Source organism: Perna viridis, chromosome 1 (assembly GCF_037379345.1).
Source record: "Perna viridis isolate PV_CMFRI_1.1 ecotype Kerala chromosome 1, ASM3737934v1, whole genome shotgun sequence".
NCBI classification, from domain to species: Eukaryota; Metazoa; Mollusca; class Bivalvia; order Mytilida; family Mytilidae; genus Perna; species Perna viridis.
Genome location: NC_142445.1, coordinates 62,874,694 through 62,896,746, shown reverse-complemented (window position 1 = coordinate 62,896,746; position 22,053 = coordinate 62,874,694). Strand labels below are relative to the sequence as shown.

At 32.9% G+C, this 22,053-nt stretch overlaps 2 protein-coding genes across 2 annotated transcripts; one reads left to right on the top strand and one right to left on the bottom strand.

Annotated features, from left to right (window-relative positions):
• The first annotated feature begins 203 nt into the window (after positions 1-203).
• Positions 204-11,599, top strand: LOC148629785 (uncharacterized). Its single transcript, XM_088557155.1, has 19 exons — positions 204-743; positions 1,021-1,036; positions 1,327-1,442; positions 1,578-1,782; positions 1,956-2,189; positions 2,362-2,402; positions 2,756-2,860; positions 3,540-3,559; positions 3,777-3,807; positions 4,278-4,331; positions 5,162-5,319; positions 5,658-5,784; positions 6,301-6,432; positions 6,798-6,910; positions 7,444-7,518; positions 7,770-7,855; positions 8,525-8,741; positions 9,388-9,662; positions 10,819-11,599. Exons 3-19 carry the CDS (start codon positions 1,388-1,390, stop codon positions 10,922-10,924), a joined length of 2,034 nt encoding a protein of 677 aa, XP_088413281.1. The 5' UTR covers positions 204-743; positions 1,021-1,036; positions 1,327-1,387; the 3' UTR covers positions 10,925-11,599.
• Positions 11,078-21,134, bottom strand: LOC148629784 (uncharacterized). Its single transcript, XM_088557165.1, has 14 exons — positions 19,895-21,134; positions 18,691-18,734; positions 18,096-18,310; positions 17,618-17,707; positions 17,253-17,355; positions 16,072-16,299; positions 15,310-15,543; positions 14,856-15,027; positions 14,360-14,540; positions 13,871-14,060; positions 13,458-13,622; positions 12,170-12,242; positions 11,698-11,753; positions 11,078-11,437 (listed from the first exon to the last, which is right to left on the bottom strand). The coding sequence occupies exons 2-14, from the start codon at positions 18,725-18,727 to the stop codon at positions 11,241-11,243; spliced, it is 1,941 nt and encodes a 646-aa protein (XP_088413291.1). The 5' UTR covers positions 18,728-18,734; positions 19,895-21,134; the 3' UTR covers positions 11,078-11,240.
• Between the last annotated feature and the right edge of the window lie 919 nt (positions 21,135-22,053).

Genomic DNA, 22,053 nt, shown 5'->3' with positions numbered 1-22,053 from the left:
GAACCAGGCTTCAAAATATAGATCAATTCAAACGGTAAATTTTTCTCAATAATTTGAGATCTGAAAAACAACAGTATAAATTTGGGGGAAACCATGTTAAATTGGTGTAAATAGCATATACTTTAATGTATACTTAATGTTTTTGTGCATTTCTGCCAGATTTTTTTGCTATATAAGTGATTATTTTTTTACGCTATAAAGACAAACCAAAAAAGCAGGTAAATTTGGAAAAGGTGGTTCAGATAAAAAAGGCGGAGGGAAAGTTGGCAAAGGAGCTAAAGGAAAAAACAAGAAATTAACTAAAGAAGAAAAGAACAAATTAAAACAAGGAAAAAGAAATCCTGGAAGTGACAGCGAATACAGTTACCGTAGTGAGGTCAGTGCAGGAGGGACTAGGCATGTACGGCGTCGAAGGAAGAGGGCAGATGGTACTTATAGTGACAGCGAGTCCTACCACAGTAGTCAGGATGAGGAGGGCGAAGAAAGAAGGCGAAAAAGACGTCAAGAAAGAGGAGACTTCGACAATGATGGTACTACAGCAACAGGGACGGCCAATTCTGGTGAAACAAAAGATGATGCCGACAGTGACTATAGTTACGCCAGTGAAACTAGTGAAGGTGGAACTAAATACCAAGTAAAAAGAAAACGAATTAGAGATGAAGATGGGAACATTATTGGTTATGGCGATAAAGAGCCTGCTGGCGACAATGTCAGTGATGCTGAATCTGTGAAAACAAGGCGAGGTAAGTTTTGTAAATACATGTACTTGCGGGTAAAAATAAAATAATGGAAAAGTGGAAACCCAGAAAACCCGGCAACTGTACTAAGCTATTGCATCAGTTGTTTTTAAACGAAAGATTTTCGTTTCAAAAACCGTCACAGATTTTTAATGCAAGAAACCAATCATTCAATACTTTGTTAAAGCAAATTACATGAAACTTTAAATTTTTTTTTCAATTTATGTTGTGATCTTCTTCATATAGTATGTTATTTACTTTATTTATCGTTTCTGTCTTTCAGGCTCAGTCGACGAAGAGTACGTATTTATATTGATGAACTATATAATTGAAATAAGTTAAGATTTAAGTATATTGAAATAAATTAAGATTTAAGTATATTTACATATTTCTTGTTAACATATACGAGGCACTTTGTTTAAAGATTTAAAACAGCTATAAACACTTTTTTCAGCTTGTTGTCTTTTTAGCCTGTCAAAAAGAAAAGTTTGTTACAGTTCTGTACTGAAGAATCCATAATTTATTTTTTAATTGCCCACATTGCCTTATTTATTATATATTTCTGAATGTTCTAAATTGTGCCACGCAGTTTCAACAAAGAGAAGATCCATGTCAAAGACATATTAGGAGAAGACCATGGCTTTAATCAGATGGGAGATGGCAATGACAGTGGGATTGATGGAGAACAAGATGATGAATGGCCAGGTCAGTATGCCAAAAAGATAATATATTTATGCCAATATATAAACAGTTATTATGATAATGATGCTGACTCATCTATGAAACCTTCTGCATTCATAATGTAATGATAAAAGATTTTTAAAAAAATCTACTTTTAAGGTCGTCTGGGAGGAAAACTGGAGGCGATACCATCAGACTTCAGTGACGCAACAACAGATGATGATGATGTTGATCTTTCGAAAATGACAGAAGAAGAAAAACAAGAATACTTCAGGCAGAAAGAAGAACGGCGAAAACAGAGAGAGGCCAGGCGACGAGCAAAATATGGGGATAAGTATGATGAAATCATGAAGAAAAGGGAAGAGTAAGTATCAATCAGTCTTTTATTAAATATGCTATAATTAACGTATGTTGTAAAAAGGCACCAGTAATCGATAAGGTATTTATAATATATTCTATACATTTGAACTGATGAAATTTGAAAATACTTCAACTGCTTTTAAAAACCATCATTAATGTTGAAAAAAATTCATTTAGGAAAAAAAACCAAGAAAAGAAAGAGATAGAAGAGCAGGAAAAAGCCGAAAAAGAAAAAAGGGAAAAAGAACAAAAAGATGACAAAAGTGGCCGCAGATCATCGCTCAGAAGATATTCGGACTACAAAGGCAAAGAACCACCTAAAAGTATGGTAACTTATGAGAAAGGACCTCCAAGAGAAATAGGTGGGAAAGATACTATTGACAAAAGAGAACATGGGCTCAGTCATGAATCGTAAGTCTGATCTTGATGTAGCAGTAAAGTAATCAAGATAGCGAATGCTAATTTTTCTTTTTCATTTTGGGGGTCTTTTTTTAACTTTCGAAATATTAAGTTGTAAATACGAAACCGATTCAAATGCAAAAACAGTAAACGAACAATATATTAATTTCGTTGCTTTTAACAGGTGGGTGAAAAAAGAGAAAACGGACACAAGCAATCGAAGAGGTAATATAACTTTTCACATTATAATTACAATAGGTAATATTAGCAATTCGAATGTTAATGATTGTTTTCCATTTCTGTTTTTTGTCCCTGGAATATATTCTTTTGATTTCCGCTAGAATCTTGGTTCCCTCGGTCCCTTGATTACTCTGAATATCAGTTTTGATATATAAATCTCCTTTAAGCAAAGATAAAATAATTTTAGTAACAAAAAGTATACTTCATCGGAACCATTTGTATTTAAAACACCTTGTGTGTCACTATTTTTTTATTAGACGTTTTTTTTGTGACAATGTTTTTTTTATATCGTAACAACTCCAATGTTTCAAATATAACATTATTTTTATTGCGTTCAGGTAGTGCTGATTCAACTGCATCTGATTTTGTTCCAACAAAGCTAAGGAGAGAAACGACAATGCTTAGGAAACTCCCTACTATCCCCCAAGGAAAAGTTCCTGAAGGTAATGCTGGTTTGGTTAACCTTACCTTTTGATTTTCATTTACTTTTTTGAATTGTTTTATTTGATTCGTGTTTGTTCTGGGTTTATTTCTGTTATGTTGTTGTTACCGAAATACAGCAGTAACTGATATCTTAGAACAAAGTAAAATTGTCCAGGAATGTAATATAAGTACAAAATGCGTGGTCAATTTAGATGAGATGCCTTAAAAATCTATGAACAACAAATGTTGTTATTATTGATTCGACAAATTACCAACTTAAAAGTAAAATTCTCTTTTATAACAATACCAGTGAACGACAGCTGTCAAATGCCGAATATATGACAAATAACTTGTGTACTTCGTTAATATTAATCGACTTTGTCTCTTGGTTTGAAGTTACTGTCATTTCTTGTTGTTTAACTTATGATATTGTCCATTTCCCCAATAAAACATTTATATTCAAAATAAAGAGTAGCCTGCATGTACGGCTAGGGTAAGGAATAATGAATTTAATGGACAATTTGATTTTTAAATGTATCTGTATTTTCATGTTAGGTAATAACTTTGTGATTTGACCATAACAACAAAAACAACAGAAAAAAAGTAGTTCTTAGTTTTTAAAGTAACTTAGATTGGAATATATCTGTGTACAAGGTCAAATTACCATCTACTATTAAAACATTTCATTTTTATTTACAGATGGCAAGAAGAAAAAACAGGTTTGTGATATTTTTCAATCCTCCGAAACACAGTATTTATTCAAATAACTTTTTTTTTCATGATATTGATTATGTAAAGACAGCTGTACAAAGGAACCCTTTTAACATGGGGCTTATAATGCATACGTTGTGGTAAATGAGGTTTATTTGTATTTTTTGCACTATTGTAGGTAAGTACTATTTGTTTCTAAGCTCGTATTATTTGATTTATTTGTAGCCTGGTTCTAAAGATGGAGATTCTTCAAATTGTGAGTATTATTTGTTTGTCATAAGTTAATTTGTCATGATAAGTGAAAATTGTAAACCCGAGACAATAGTTTCGACAATATTATTTACGATATTTATAGAGTAGTTTTGCATCAAATTTTAGGGATAATGTCAAGTGATATACAATTTGATTTTCAGGAATAGTAAAACCTATGATTTAGTAAGCGTTATATTGGTAAAATAGTCATGAACAGCGTTGGAATGTCCCTAAAATAAACAGTTGCGAGGTTGCAACTATCAAAGAAATAAACAAAACATACAAAATGGAAACAAAAAAGAATCGTCCTATGAGATAAAAAAAAAATATGAACCAATAATCTCGTAGTCATAAGCACTTTACCGTTTGTCTAACTGTAACACTTTCATGCTTTCAACCATCGTTATTTTATGTCATTGTTTGTTAGCTAGTGACTGTTTCATAAAATGTTATATCTTTATGTCACTATTTCAGATGATGGTGATGACGACAGTGAAGATTCTAGATCTAAAATAATCGACGACAAAAGTATGTAGTATCAGTCAACTAAAATTACTTTTAGAATTACGGTGGAAAAGATTTATTGCGTATAAACACTTAAAAATGGATAATGGTATTGCAGCATGGTATATCTTATACTGTTATCCCTGAAATTTCCTGTACCCGTAAAACACTTAACCACGGATTAAACAATGCTTTTATCCTTAAAATGTTGGTTATGGTTCATGTTGATTTTTGACTGATTTTTTAAGGCAATATTTGATATAAGTAACGTTATTCAGTTACATGATTTTTTTTTTTTTTTTGCATAAAGAACCTGGAAACTACATTTTGAAAATGTGTTCGTGCTTAATATGTGTTTCATTATTCATTCTTACATAAATGACACATATCCTTACTTATTTCAAAAAGGTTAAAGTGTATATCTGCTTTATTAGAACAAGGATTATTGCATACGTTGTTATCTCCCACATTAAAAATGGTCGGACTGGGGTTGGCATATTAAGTAAGCAGACTGATTATTATTTTTATTTTAAGGTCAAGAAGAAATGTTTTTAAGTTTAAGATCTATTCCATGATAATTGATTTTTTTCTAGATATGCTTAGATTTAAAATATTTACATCATGTCCCGAATAAGGACACTGATAAACTGGTTCGGTAAAGACTACTATATCGTACATACCACCACATGACCTAATTTCAATAATCTGATTAATTGAATAATGAATACTAAGTTATCAAACATATTACTACGACACTGAATAATATGCTTGTTATATATCAACTAAGAAACGGTTAGATATTATAATGTGTGTCAGTGGATGTAAAAATTGTATTTTTTGAATGAATGCTGTAGAAAAATCCAAATGGGACTCAATCGTTGAAGTCGGAGCTGATGGAAAGTTGCGACTAAAGAAGAGCTTTATTGACCTAAAAGATTTGGACGATGATACCTTGAGAAAACTTGGAATTGATCCTACCTTATCTAAAAAGGATATTGCTAGAAAACTTAAGGTATTAGTATATTCTCCTTCGTTTTTATTCCAAAATAAAATTTCTTACATTATTTACTATTTAAGAATGCAGTATTGTGTATTAATGTCGGTAAACCACTTCTATGTGTCCTTCACCATCTCTTGCAAATTTCCCTACAAATTAACACAAATTGGGGAGGTCTACCGCTTCGCTGTTTTCTCAGTTAAAACGACTGACCGAGAAAGGATTTTAGTATTTTCCTATTAGACTCATATCCTATCCTCAACTTTTGAGTGTCGTTGACAGAAGTAATATGTTAATAATCAGCATACGTTATTCACGATAAATGTAAAATTTACACACACTTAACATTTCAGGAGCTATTTGGAAACGACATAAAAATTAAAGATGGAAGCTTCTATATTGGAACGAAGCATGTTAATGAGTTTGAAGACATGGATGATGATGAACTTGCTAAGCAAGAGGATTTGGATATTTCTACTTGTAAGATACATGATATATATCATGTAAAACTATTGCTTATTTAAATAAATTAAAGTTACTATGAAATCGGAGCTCTAAAAAACTTATTTCTAGGTGAGAATGCTTTATGCAATGAATCTTGCGAACATCCTTTTCATTACTGCAGATTTCATGCGCCTGTCCATAGTCAGGAGATGTTAGTCATTAATGTGTCCCTGTATCGTTATACTACTTTTTACTTTGAATTTTAAGAATTACCTTTGTTTAGTTTCCGTATATTTTATAACTTTGTTGTCGGGTCCTTCCAGAACTTACCTGAAGGTGTGTTTACACTTATTGAAGGCCTTTGAACGTATTTCCTACTTTGTTTATATGTTATATCCTCGCGCATTTGTTATGTTTCACCGTATACGGTTTTTTTTTCTATTACGTAGACATTTTCATTGTTGTTCTTCTTTACCTTACTTGTTCTAATAAAATTTTGAAAGCAGCATTATTACAATATCAATTAACGCCAAAGTGTCTTGGCTAATTCAGTGACTGGAACACGGCGTATTAATGTGTTGATGAAGAGGGGTGGATCGGCTTTAAGACGCCACATGTTACGAATACTTGCTGAGTGTAGATTGCAAGATACTGGATTTACCAAAGCGAACATAGACGAACAGGGTACTGTCATTCGAACGTTTTTTTTTTTTGTTTTTTTTTTGTATTCTATTTTTATTTTTGAATTGGATTTAATTGATTGATGAACTTCAATGAAGAAGTTGACCTCATTTCTGTATTTAAAACTCAGTACACTGGAAGAAGTCTTTGTTATGTCAGGACACAGAAACAGTGTTTCGCAGTTACAAAAGATTAACATTTTATTCCACTGATTTGCATTTGCTCAACTATAATTTTAGCATGTCATTTTTATTTTTTTATAACTTTTTTTTCTCAAAATTGTTACATTAGATTACAAACGTTTCAAAATACTTTCAAGTTTATTTGATACCATTCTTTGAAATAAAATTGTTCATTTATAATTGTAGGATCAATTGACTTCCTAGCGCATTATAGACTTGTTGATCCAAAGAAAGTAGACGGCTATGCTAAGGCTTTTGTCGTTGAAGATACAGATTTTGATACATTCATTGACTACCAAGTAAGATATATAGTTGACTTTAAAAAAGCATATACAAAATGTACTGATATAGAATTAAAGAATGTTTCGTGGATTATTTCGTATAACATGTTCAAAAACATTAATAATTAATATGAATATTACCTTTATTTTTTTATAGTGTATTCCAATCCAAATCATTGTTTTTTGTTTTTGTTTTTTGTTTTTTTGTTGTTTTTTTTTTTCGTAATCGAAACAATATTTTTTTCAGATTTTCTTGGAATCACAGAATTAAGACTAACTGACGATAATGACATCAAAATATTTAAACACCAGGTTATACAAAATAATATGGTTTGCTCAAAGAGTACCAACTTAAAAGAGGCAGAAGGCTTTTTACAAATCACTTTTGATAATAACACATATAAACATATATCTGATTTAAGTTAAAATATATTTAAAATATACCATATAGTTCCGGTATATACAATACATAAAAAGTATCTATACATTACAATATAAAAAGCATTCTTGTGCAGTCATTAAATAATATTTTGTTTTCTATTAATTTCCAGAACACGAAATCAGCCCTTGATGGCATAGAATCAATTAAAGATATGAGCGCAAAACAACTGGAATACGTCTTTAGGGTAAGCAGACAGAGCTATCAACCTGGCTTCATTTATGCCCTAGAATGTATGAAAAAACCTTCACTGGATTTTTTGTGAACCATGACAAATTATACCTATGAATGAGGAATACGGCCATATGCCGTTCGTTCCTTGTAGGCTTCTTTTTTGATCATCACTTGTAGTAATAATTATTCAACCACTTTGTTGACATTCTACATGGACTAGCAATGAGTCATTTTAATATTTGCATTTTTTTTAATATGTATTAGGTCCTGAATATAGACGAAGCAACCAGAGTAACGTTTCGAATGTTTGCGGTTTTAACTGCGCTTTGTGAAAGAGTGTCATCAATGGAGTAAGTGTGTTTAAATAGTACTTGCATGACCTATAGATACTTGACGATTAACTGAGGGTTTAAAGTTATTGTGAAAAAAGAAATATAATAACTATATTGGCAATACACATAAATATATAAATTTTGGAAGTACTATTTTTATTTATAATTAGTTCTAGTTAGAAACTAAACGCTAAAATTAATTATATTGGTACACAAACTCCTATAGAGTTTTGTCAACAACTTAGACAGTCGTAAAATACATGTTTATTTTGAATTATGGTTAGCTTTAACAAAAAATGAATGATTTGAAAATCATTCGAAAGCTCATAAATCAGTTCACAAACACCTTAAGCATTGAAATTAGTGTGCAACTTTCTAAAAAATATTTAAAATAAGGATTTGTTTTATTTGTAAATTGCGAATCAGATTAAAGAATTGTACTGAACAATTTTTTTGAAATTCTTAATTTTATTTTATTTTATTTTCACATCCCTTACCTTAGTGTTACTGCTTTGTTGTCAGATCTACGCACTTTCTTTTTTTGATTCTTGTAATATTTGAAAATTTTGTTAATTTGGATTTTTAAAAAGGTATTAACAGTTAAAACTTTGATTATTACTAAGAAAGCAACTAACTTATTTCAACTATACAATTGAATTCAATACCTACCCTTCCTTCTTCCTTCAGTGACTTGAGTCGACAACTTTTAGAAATCTGCAATTTGTTAGATATAGAAAGGAAACTGGACCTTTACAAAGCCATGTTTTATCACAATGTTCCAACGTATCGTGACACAAATTATGTCACGGAAGAGTCTTTAAAAATAGAACTTATGGCAGGTGGACTTAATTGGTCGCAACAAGAATTCGTTATGAAGAAAATGGAACCGAATTACTTAGGGGAGGTAATATTTACAGAAAAGTAATACTAGTATCATGTAGTTAAAAAATCATTTATGTTGTATTATGTAAAGTAAGTGTAACTTGTACATATCTACCGGCGTATTTCTATACAATCTAGTGAGATTTATTTCACAAACGAAATTAAGGACTTTGGAGGGTTATTATAAATGTAGTGTAAATGAATGAGTTTTTAAATATATTTTAACGTTCGCCGTCTGTTCATGGATTTTCCTTTACTCTTATGAGGTTGACTTTATAGTTGCTACAAAATTGAAGTCATCACTGCAGAAGTTTTATGTTCGTCATCATGAACTTGTGGATCATTACGGTGTATCAATCTCCACCATGAGTACCTATTTGTTCATCGTGTCATAGTTTTCCTTTCCTCTTTTGTCTACCCCGGACTTGACTTTTTATGAGCAATTCATTCAAGAAAGGTATAGGATGCATACCTTACCGGTACACCTGGTCCATGCTCCCAGTGGAGTCCGAGTTTCTCGTTTACTTTATTTATGCTTTATATTTTTAAACCATATCCCGTTTTAGGAGTTAAAGAAAGCAGTAATTTGTTAAATATAGATACTTTGATTTTCGTTTTTTAAATACTTAATTACTTGTACAAGAGTAATATTTCACAGTCTATTTCAGATATCTTTCCTGGATTATATGTGCTACATACCTCTGTTCCTGTCAATGCATGACAATATCTGTGATAACCCATTAGACATGTCAAGTCAGAAATATCAACAACCTCCGAGAAGAAGGCCCCCGTCGGTTCAAAGGGACATGAACCCATTATCGCAGCCGCTCAGCAAGACATCAGCATTTTTACTTCGTAAACAAGCTCAGGATTTTGAGTCTGGGACAGCTGACCCCGAACACTTTTCCAAAGAATATGTACAACAAGTCAATAAGTATCGGATGTAAGTACAATCCATTACTTTTTTAAATAGTCAGGCTTAATTCAACTTCTGCAACATTTGAATATTATTTGTTTCGTTTTAAGATATTGTAACTCGCTAAACAGGCTTTGGCAACACCCCTTCAGCACCTGTGTATGGAGTTTTCATATAACAATTCATGCGTGATGCCAAAACTACTTTTTGTACCGTGCTAAACTTCGTACACGTACAATTAAGCTAATGGAACAGGGTTTTGTTGCTACAAGATTAAAGTCATCTGTACAATAGTTTTAAGGTCGTCATCGTGAATGGATCGTTATAGTGTGTCTTTCTACACCATTTTGTTCGCCATGTTATAGTTTTACTTTCTTGTTGCGTCTACGTCTTACGTCGACATGACATTTTATGAGCAACATGGCGGGTGTCGCTAGAAATGCAGAGGACGCTTACCCTACCGGTGCCTCTGGTCCATGCACCAATTTTATAAGTGGAATCTGGGTTGCTCATTGCTTCTTTGTACTTGTTATTTGGTTTCTTCATGTTCTATGTTGTGTGTGTCCAAGTCTAGTCTTTATGTTTGGAATATATTCTTTTAACCTCCGCACAAATCTTGATTCCCTTAATAACTCTTGATCAAATATATAGATTGACTGTTGCAGCGGGGATGACAAATATTTTATATAAAATTCCTAGTCATTTACTCTATATATTTTACCCATCAAAATATTTTTTCTAACCATATACTCTTTAGATCAAAGGTTAATTAGAATGCTATTTTTAATTTTGGTTCTCATGATTGAAAGCCTAAAACAACACTCAGATCAACAACTCTTCGTTTCCCGCATTACATATTAAACTGGTAATAGCAACTAACCGGTCTTTCTCGTTTAAAAGGAGTTATTTTTGTATCAAAACCGAGCCATTGTACTTTCGGTTTTGTATCGTATGTACTATTTCTTGAAATAGCATGTCGAAAACCTTTGTTTTGAGATTGTTAGTGTTGGTGTGAGATCTTGAATAGGATAAAGAGAAGATTGAGATTCTAATTTTATTATGTAGACAAATATATATACCGCTGACATTTTCATCGTAGTGGGGTTGTTGACTCTGACATATACACCATACACATTCCCTTTATAAACCTTCAAATGTTTCATTTAATACATCTTTTTTTCAGTTTACCAGATATACCAACAATATTGCAAAGACAACCTTCGAATGTTTCTAGTACTACAGATTATTATAGCGGAAGTTCAATAAGGGAGAAGACTCTGATCTACTGAGAAAAAAAATGTTGAAAAGATTTTTTTAATGTGTGTGTTTTAATGCTGGTAAAAGTGATATCTATGATTATTAATGGCGTGTGTGAATCTCTAGTCTTTTGTACCTCAACTGCCCCTGAAATATCACGAATAAAGTGCTTAGAAGAATGAATGTTATAGAAAAATGAGAACAATTTTATTTGCTTCATATTCTCAGATAAGAATATCTGTTACGTCGGTTTTCAATGTGTTTTATCGATTTCATTAGTATCCAATATCGCTGTTACAAACAATACAGAGTACTGCATTATTATATTCAGTTCCTCAGCGTCCTCCGCTAAATATTTTTAATTATGGATGCACTCAGAAAAGAGTTACTTCTCTTGGCGTTTATGTAAATAGAGGATGGAATTGAATTCCATGACATCCCCGAGTCATAACTGACCACATAACCCTGGCCGTTGTTGGATAGGCCAAACAAACATCCTACGTCCGAATTTATTCCAAGAATTGTGGAAACCATCGGCGACAGCACTGAAAATACAGATTGGTCATTATACTGTAAACATTACTCAACTATTCTTATTTGTCATTATACTGTTTTATTGATTTGATTTTTGTCACATACATTTTTTTTCTGAAATAGTGAACTCATTGTACTTGTTGTGACATGCGTAATAAAATTGACAAAACGGATGAATGGGTTACTCGATGCCAACTTAAACAATTTACACAGAAACAATACCGCGGTTGTGAAATGTTGAAATGTAAGTAAATGCAATATGAATACAAACCTCTCTCTTTTCCATCTTTAGATCTGGCTATACAGGAAGCGGAAGTCCTCCCAAAACTGTTATTAAAATATGCTTTGATCTTTTATTCGGTAATTAATATTCTTAAGAATATACTTTGAAAAGCGAGTTTACCAATCTTCAAAAGTATTCTAAATCGATCTTAATCTAATCCCCAAATCTGACGAAAATCAATAGTAATCATGCGAATCCCAAACATTGTAAATAGAAATGCACTGTTTTAATTAGAAACAAGAGAACATTACTATTATTGTAATATTAATATGCTGCAAAATGAAAAGGTGTTAGCATTGTTGATCTTAGTATAACTTTTTTTTATCTTTTTCGGTTTTAATGCTCTAATCCAGTTCACGATTTCAAATTCATAGTTTACAAAATGAATTTGCCATTGCCTTCACTGTTTAAAATATCTGCGTCCAACACAGTATATGGATTCTTCTTAAACTACGGTTACCTCGTTTTCTTTCTGTTGTCACAGTTGTAACTCGTACCATTCAAGTCTTGTAAATTTGACCCGTAATGGTAATCTTGAAAATAAAAACTTTCTATTTCGTCCCTTATAGAATTCAAATCTATTTAGGTTATGTCTTTTTGGTGAATTGTGATTGTTTATTTACCCTCGATAGCCTCTACATTGACACTTTTTTACCATGTCATTGCAGCTTTCATAAAAAGAACATAGATGTCATTGCTCCGACAAAGATGGAGCCGATTAAAGGCGTAAAATGCTATTTTTTATTATTATTATTATCATTATTATTTTATTTTTTTTTATTTTTATTTTTATTATTATTATTATTATTATTATTATTATTATTTATTTATTTTTTTGGTCTATTCCATTCATTTTTGACATCGTTTATATTCAGAACAAATGTTTGAAAAAAATGTAGTTGCGTAGCCTAATTTATCTACTTATAAAATATAGAAATTTATAACCATTTGATATTGTTGGTTTGATGTCATTTCATTGAATCATTAAATATGGATCTTTGGGAAGAAAAAAACGGTACATACATTGTATATTTTTGTGATTGGAATTATTATGTGAAGGGTAATAACACAGTTACCGAACTGATAAAATCAAAGCGGCATAAAAGGGTAAGTCATAAGTAAAGTCCGTATAACAAAGGCAACAACTGGGTAAAATCCGGAAAGTTGGAATAAAAACATTTTAGAATCGTGAACGAATGGCCTCTCTTTTAATATCGATACCTTTTTTGTAAATCCTATAATTAAGATACTTTTATAAAAATGTTTAGGAACAAAAAATATTTCGTACTTAAAAATCACCCTAAGATCATTTTTTTAAAATAATTTATAATTTAAATTATACATGCCAAGTAGACAACCAATTGTTTCAATATTCATTTACTAAAGGACAACCTAGATTTCAATTTAGAGAAGTAGAATTTTCATCAACTTGCTCAATAAGACAAGGTTCATAAATTGACAATGTTATACCCTGATCATATTTTTAAAAAATGTTTTGTAACAATAAACTATTCATCAGTGAAACATCACCCTACCAAATTCAAACATGGAGAAAATGTGTCATGCAATACACGTAGCAATTTGATAACTTAAGCCTAATACAGTTGATAAGTAGCAAAACAACCAGAAGACGATGTATGATTTAAGAGCAACGTCGGTTTAAAGGTTGAAAACAAACAAACAGTGATCAGTTGAGGACAAAGCAATATGATTTTGAAAAGAATACAAACCAGTCGAGTAGACCATACCTTCGATTGTATCAATACAATGAAACATGTTTTCACATGATACGCATTTGCTTTTGTTTTGTTGTCCACAGTGACAACTATGTCTACGACAACAGGCACACGAACGGTCTACTGTATCCCAAGAGCAAGGACAATCATTTCCAACCACGTGTGCTTTACTTTGCTCTGAAATCAAATGGTATAATACTGAACATAAGTATGCAAATACGTCAAAATAAAAAAAAAACATGGTCTAAACTTGAACACATGAAACAGACGATCTACATACAAAATAAGGATAACCAAATAAAAAAAAAGATTACACATATAAACCGAAGGAAATAAATGAGGTGATTCTACTTCAAAATTGATTTATCTTCTTCTGTATTGTTTCGTGTTTTGTGTTTAATTGTTGTTTATTCAAAGTATATTACCATGCTCCTGTTCTGCTTTGAAATGATAAGATTTCAAGGAAGTTGTGAAGTCTTCGTCTGATCTCCATCCTGTATATATTACCTCATAGACCAGTGGTATCTCTTCTGTAGATGAATACTCATCTTTTTCTATATCAACAGTGACGTTAAATATTAAACGTGACAGGTGTGGAAATGACACACGTGGAAGCTACAAGTATTTGATATATATATCATTCAAAAGAAATTGGAAGGTGAACATAAAATCTATACCATGGTTGGGATTTTTATGACAGATATGGACAAATATTGTCTCCTGGTTTCAATAAAAGCTTGCTTTAATTTTAATTGGGATAAGAAATAATTTTAACAGCACAAATTGATGTATAAAAATCGACCGAAGACCGAATAACCAAGATTTCATCAGCTTAATGCATAAGCATCGTACGCATCGTAAGCATTTTTAGATAACGGTTGTGTTAAAATCGAATTAGCATACGTATATATTACCTCAAAGCAAACGACGTTCTCTTCTTCGTTCTCGTGTACCCGTCTTACAGTGTCGTAATAGCGTTTTGTCGAGGATAGATACGAGATACTTGGTGGAAGATAAAAAAGGACCGAGATGTTGTAGGCAGTTCCGGTTGAAGATTGGTCATGGTTTATTGCCATTCTCATCTTACAATACTTTCTGAATCAATTAAAAATCAAAATTGAAAAACCAATATAAAAAGATGAAATAATTAGAATTTCTCCCTTAAAATAAACTCATCAATTCATAACTTGGAAAATGTCTAACTGAATACTACTGTTATAAATTGAAAATCAACAAACTGAATTTGACCTATGATCTCTAGAAAATACTTGATGCAGTGTTCACACAGTCGACGTTTTAATGTTCGTAGCTTGTTAACAGACCTAATGATTAGACGGATTTTTTGTTATAATATATAATAAAATCATTATCATGATGTCAAGAGTTGTAAGTTATTCAGGATAGACTTACAAACCACCTTCAGACGAGCTTTGGAATTCCTCCAGGATCCCATTTAAGACTGGTCTTTTTGGCACTGCAGCTGTACTTGTCGAGATGTTCACTTTAATATCAATTATCCAAATAAATTCGTCATTCACTTTCAATGATGTTCCAACTTCTAAAGTAGACCCGGCAGAAAATCCTATTCAGAAAAAAAAACCAATTGTATAATGTGGTCATTTTAGATAAAGTAAAATTAAGAGCAACTCTGTTTACGGATTCTTGAACTCGTCAAGTTTTATATTTAAACATTTATTCTTAAACCGTTTTTCGTATAGTTAATAAATATTTTATCTTATGGACTTTATAGTAAAATTTTATCACGTTGTCAACGTGTCTACAACGTACTCTTTTGTTTTATTTTACATTCAAGTATCTGCCTTCATAGATAAAAATTCTGAAGCAAAACTGCACGAGTAATAACCTATGAAATCTTGAAGTCTTCCTTGACATTTGAGATGAAATCCAACAACTTCATTATTCATATCCGTTATATTAAGGGTCGGAAACCGGAATACAGCAGTGTCTTCTTCAGATGTTCCACTCTGTGAATATTTGGTGAGAGCTGAGTTCAATCGAGAGTTGATCATATCTACTATACTTTTATCAGCTCCGGATACACTGGTGACAGCCATGTCGATAACTGTCATTTTTGCCTCTAAATAATAATAAGAAAAGGAAAGACGCTTTTATAAATACCCCTTTATCATGAAAGCCAACTCGTTAAGCTTTCTTTGGCGAAAGTCATAGAAATTGCATCAGTTTTTCAAGTTGAATTTACTCTTGTCTTTACAAATGATTACGTTGGATATCACTTTTGGTCCATGCTCCCACTTTCTAGTGGAGTCCGAGTTGCTTTTGTTATGTATTATTTTAGTTACTTAATGTTCTTTGTTGTGTACGTCTGTTTCCCATGTCTGGTCTTTGTCCATGGATTACATTCTTTTTATGACCGCTAGAACCTTGGTTCCCTTGATTACTCTTTGTGAGGAATCTCTGAATTATAATCCTTTATTTTTTATCATTTTTTTTCAAAATTACAAAATTAAGAATAATATGGCAGTAGTGAGACAAGGTATTGTTTTTAAATACGTAAACGATTTGAGCTTTTATCTCAAATATCCATCAATTTCTCTATTTTCCTGAATTATTTCACACAGTTCTCTAGGCATCTGATGATACCTACCATTATCACTGTACGGCATGTATAGCTTGGCATACGCGCTGTCCGTACTAATAAGTGGAAGTTGTATGTCGACCGAAAAAGTCGTTTCCTCCATCATACCAATAGAAGACGGATGGGCTCCAGAAACATTAAAAGGTGGAACATACACGGCGACAAATTCAGAGTATATGATGGTTGACTCTCCTAATGAGGGTTTCACCTCTATAATTCCACGAATGTTTGTCAAATCTGCAATCAGGGTGGGTATATTGCATGTACATATATAAGTCTGTATTTGTATGCTGAATTAATTTCTATGAAAACCATTCAAATTTAAATTCTATTTTTTTTTAATTGTCTATAGTGATATCCTATAGGTTTAGAATAATTGTACCCTTGATTACTCTTTTAATACACTCTAATTTCAATCAGCAAAAAGTTGATACAACGTATATTAGGGTTTAAGTTGTAAAGTCTGTATTCTTGTGGTGGTTTTTGACACATTTCAGTGACTTTCATGTAGTAGTCTAATTAAGTGTCAGTCCCTGTTGGAGTCAGGCAGTGGGTGAAACATGATATGAAGTAACCAATCATTTTGATAAATTAATGTAATTTTACTATCTGCACCATCAAAATCAAAGAAAAAAGACAAGATTTTCCATATCATGTTGGTAATTTGAGTTATAATTTTTTTAATGCACTGAAAATGAACATTTTAAGGGCAGATGACTCTGTCAAAAACCTCATTTTTCAAACATTCTATTGAAAAATTTCTCAGCAAAGCCATTGATGCAGAGGTAAAAAATGGTCTTTTCAAATACAGAAAGTAGCTTTGAGTGATATTACATTGTTTGATCGGTGGGGTTTTGAAATGCATGTTTCCGATTTTTTCCATTTTGCCCGATTCTTACAAATACTTACTCTTAGTTGTCCAAATAAAAGTGGAATCCGTCCGTCGTGCATGTCCCCTCCCGTCTGAATTTAAGGCCATTTTTTTAATCGAAGGGCACCAGAGTTTTTTGTTTTTTTGTTTTGTTTTGTTTTGTTTGTTTGTTTGTTTGTTTTTGTTTTTTGTTTTGTTTTTTTTTTGAAGATCCGGTTTAGACGAGCCTCTTTCCTTCTACGTGGACATTTATCTTTTGTCCTTTTTTGATGCAAGAAAGAAGTATTTTATAAAACAGTACCAAACGTTAACCACGAACCTGTGACCTTCATAATAAACCTTCCCTCGGCAGAGAGAACAGGCATATAGTTATTTTCTAATTCTACAATGGCAAAAGTTTTGTCTTCACTTGGTCGAATTTGCTGCAAAAAAAAAAGAAACAGTCTAAATTGTATAAAATATCATAATGGTTAATTAGGATTCCACTAGATCACATTTCTACAAAATAATAGTAAACTTCCAACAAATACAAAACCCAATTACACGATCGTTCAATAAAACAACAGATTTGCAAATTCATGTGTACCCATTCAACGGCAAACCTAAGTCAAGGCTTTCCATATTATCAGTATTATTTCCTAGTGACAAGTAAAATACTACACATGACCTATTGCAATGATATACCTGGCGCATAGGGCTTGGTTTGGTTCCTGCTGGCATCACATCAGTTTTCATTTTGACAAATATTCCACCATTTGGTTTGTTCCATAAAAACTGTTACGGAAGATAGATAGCAAACATCAGTAAGTCAGTTGTATTGAAAAAGAACTATTTCTTTCTATGTAGGCGTTTTATTGGTTTGTCGGCATACATGTAAGAATGTTTGGAAATGTGATTAGTTAAGCGATTGCTAATACGTGTATCTTTATTTTATTTTGGTAATTGCCCATCACAAAAACACCAACGACGTAAAACACATTTGGTACACACAAAACGAACAATTGTGCAAGAAAACGATAAAAATGTATAAAACTAGTTTAAGATAAGACTAAAAGTGAATAAAGTCCTGACTTGATATGGACCCTGGATGTAATTAAAAATCCACAGAAGTTTCTTCTTTGTATGACGGTTAATTCAGTATGTACAATACTGGACACTTTACCTTCATTGACAAACCAGAAATGAGTAAATCTATTGATTCCATATCTTGAGCTCCTGTGAAGTTGAGAACAAAAGTGAAATTGATGACATCGCCAACATTAAACTTTCCTGACTGAAGATAATTTATTGCAGGACCTGATGTTTTATCATCTCCAACGCCATTCATATCTTTAATTACGTTTATTCGACCTGTCACATTCATCTCACTCTTGCATGCTGTGAATTAAGTTAAAAATTATGCAGTTTATTTATATGACAAACTAGTAAATTTCGATGTTATTGAAACATTATTCGTTAGAAAGGGATTGAATTTGTTGATGTTTTTTCTAGTACTAGACAAAATGATTTTATAAACGTTTAGTTTTAAATAATCTGAATATGTTGTTATTTTTCACATTAGGATGGGCAAGTTAAATTCAGACCTACGAAAGTATAAATTAACCAAAGTGAAATAATATAAATACCTGTAAACGTTAGGATTTATGACGTACATGGGCCTGTTAATAGTAACTTTTAACATGGTACTTAAACATTAAACGATTCGAACGGTATATTTGACTTCTCGCACAGACGATAAGGATAAGAAATGTACTCACTTGCAAAGAACACTATTAGAATCAATCCTGTCAACATGCTGTGTCTGTTTTACAGAAAATAATGTCGTCACCGATAGGAATTCATTAAAAATTTGTTTTGCACTTTATTACTAATCATTGTATTGAATTGGTATAAAATCTACAATAAAGTTCTCGTAATCTTTATTGTCAGTGTCAAAGTTTGACCATTAAAAGGACACGGTCTGAATTCAAATCATCAGACTGCTTTTAATTAAGATTTTGTTGTTTGCCACAAGGGACAAATCAATTGCAGTTGACAGACATGTGCTCTTTAGACTGTGTTATGTTTTACCAAATAGTTATGAAGTTTGATTTAACGAATGCATTTGAAGACTACAAACATGTTGTCTTGTATCTGAAAGATCGAAACTTATAAAAGTGGTTATGTCCCTTAAAGGGACCAACTCCCACTATGCAGTGTGTGTGATGCCGAAGTCCACAGGACGGATGTGGTGAAATGTAACAAGGCACCAGCGTTTAATCCAAAATAGTAAATACTTTCAGAGATCACAAACAATAAGCTTTGAACTCACCCCCCCCCCCTTACACACACACAAACACATTAATAAAATCTACGGTATTATACACGATGACACATTAATGACCAATAAGTACATGAAATTATCGACAATGTGCATATTTCAATCTGACACTGCATTAAGTTTCACGAGAAACCAGTAAATAGTGAAATGTGAAGAACATTTTGTGTGGCGGCAAGCAAAAAAAACGGCTATTGATACAAGGTGAAATGTGAAGAACATTATGTGTGACGGCAAGAATGACATGGAGAAAACTTTTTGAAATAAATGCACAAATCCATTTACTTATCGTTCACTGAGAATCAAGCGAGTCATAATGGAATTTCGAACAGCGTTATGTCAGACCGACAGTCTGAAGCCGAAATACATCTAAACTTTGTTTTCGATCGGTTATAATTTAGTTACAGTCGCTAAAAAAGATGAGAATTACTATATAATGTATGTACATTGTAGTTTCCAGTTCGGTAGTAAAGTAATAGCAGCTTGATTGCGAGAAGTCATGCGTTTCCCAAATGAAGCTTAGAAATTTAAAAAATAAATAAAAACAAGAAATTCGCAATTTCCCGCGATGTGTTGCATAAAGAATGTATCCGGTTGTCCTAAATCTACTAATTAAGCAAATACACACCCGTTATGAGGCTCACCTCGAAACTTTGGACTGATGGATATTGATAAATCGAGTAGTACATCTAATAATTATGGACTTTTCTGAATTCCTGGACCTGCTTCACCTTTATATGTTTGTCAGCACAATAATATCTTCAATATGAATGCTAAATAAAAATACTAAGGAAGTTAGAAAAAACAGTGTGGGATTACCAATGGTCCAATTCAAAATAGTTGACCTCTAACATCTTATTAGTTATATTATGCATTTCTATGCATCTACATTTCCGAATAAACCAATTGTTAACAGTCATTATTCATGTTGTCTATAGATCCTTAGACGCGTAGTAGCTGTGCTATTTGATTTTGAGCTAAGAATTAACCCCCAAAAAGATTATAAATAGTCATAAAAAAGGAAATATGAAGAGGTAATGATGATTTTTTACGGTCTTGACTATCCTTACAGAGATATCACACGACCGCCCCGTACGAGAATTCTGTTAGATATTGGTTAGTAGTTAGAGGTAGTGGAGCTCAGCCTTCGGGGTACCTGACAGAAGGACTCGGTCAGAGTGTGTCCTACTATCGGCTGGGCTGCTGTGTTGAAGTTATGGCCTACTCCCATACCCCACGTGGGTCCGAGAGCGTTTCCCCACTCTTAACTATTTGAGAGTACGTCAACGTGTAGAGCGTATAAAGAGGTATGCTAAGAATACATCCGGAGAGCTGATGCAGTGGCGGCTCCAAATAATTATTTTTATAAAGGGAATGGGTAACGATCAAGAAACCAGATACATACTTCAATTTGATTGTCTGTTAAGAAACTGGGTTTTCAGAACCAGGTGTATCAATGATTGTATATGTGGTACAAGATGTTGTGCTCTATGAACTTAAAAGTGCACGCAGACCTTATTGCTGAAATAATACTCTAAGAGTTCGGCGTTTCAAAAGTTTATATACGTGTCTCTTCAACTAGATGCTTAGAAATACACACTTTTAACAGGACATGTGTTAAATGTAAACCGACAACGAACCTAAATATTACCCAAACTGGCTCACTGCTACGATGCTACATGCATTCAGAATGGTGAAATTATATCAAGGACAACAATATTATCAATTAACAATATTTACACCAAACAAGCCTATCTTTTAAATTATATTTTTAGTTTAAACATATTTTATTTGTAATAAACAAAATGGATCAGACACAAGTAAAATAACGTATTATGAAGTCTTCTCCTGAAATAATAGTAATTACAATAAAGTATAGGCATACAAATTAGTAGTGTCAAAAGGCCGATTCTACCCCACATGCAGAAATCCTGCATAAAACCCCCAACCCCGACGGCCAGATGTAAAGGGATGGCATTCTTATTGAGCATAGGGTAAATACAAGAATTATGGCTTTCGTATCTATCGGAGAAGACTTCATCAGTGAAGATTTCTTCCAGGAAAAGGTCGAGGAGCAGAGTCAGGAAGCTCAGAAATGGAAGGACCTACCCATCGGGGTAATCTACAAGATCATGGAGGTGATAGAGGTGGACGGTAGGTTTTGACGATACGCACGGTGTCTTCATGCTTCATGCGTTTCTTGCGGATGCGTTTGGATAGGACCGTCAATACCACCATTCCGATCGAATTCAGGATGGCTAGTGAGCTCAAGGGAATACATGCCAGGGCACCTATCCCTGTTGTGGCAGTGCTGAGTGTACCGGTGGTGCAAATGACATTGAGCACGGCACATGTATCTAGAGCAAAAGACACCACTTTGTCCACTCGCTTATAGATCCTCGACAGTCAGTTGTACTTGTGCATTTCGGATTTGAGCTCTCGCTCGGTCGATTTGATCCTAGCTTGCCTGTAGGATTGCTTCCTAGAGTCTACGAGTCCATTTATTTATACCTAGAGGAGCATGCCCAAGATGGGACATCCCTTCTTTGCCGCATGCTGGATTTTTTCCGCTTGACCTTTCGTCAAGTTCAGACCGTACTCTTGATAATCCATTCATTTATACCTCACGCAGATGAAAGCGGATGGTGAGATGCTCCCCTCGCATATCGATGGGGCGACCGTCCTGATCGGTCAGATACGTCTGCATGCGGTCGATGGTCCTCAGGGTTAGACCAGATTCTTGGGGGTCTGGATGATTTTCATGCCCGGATCGACCGCGGGAAAGAAGCTATAGATGGTGGAC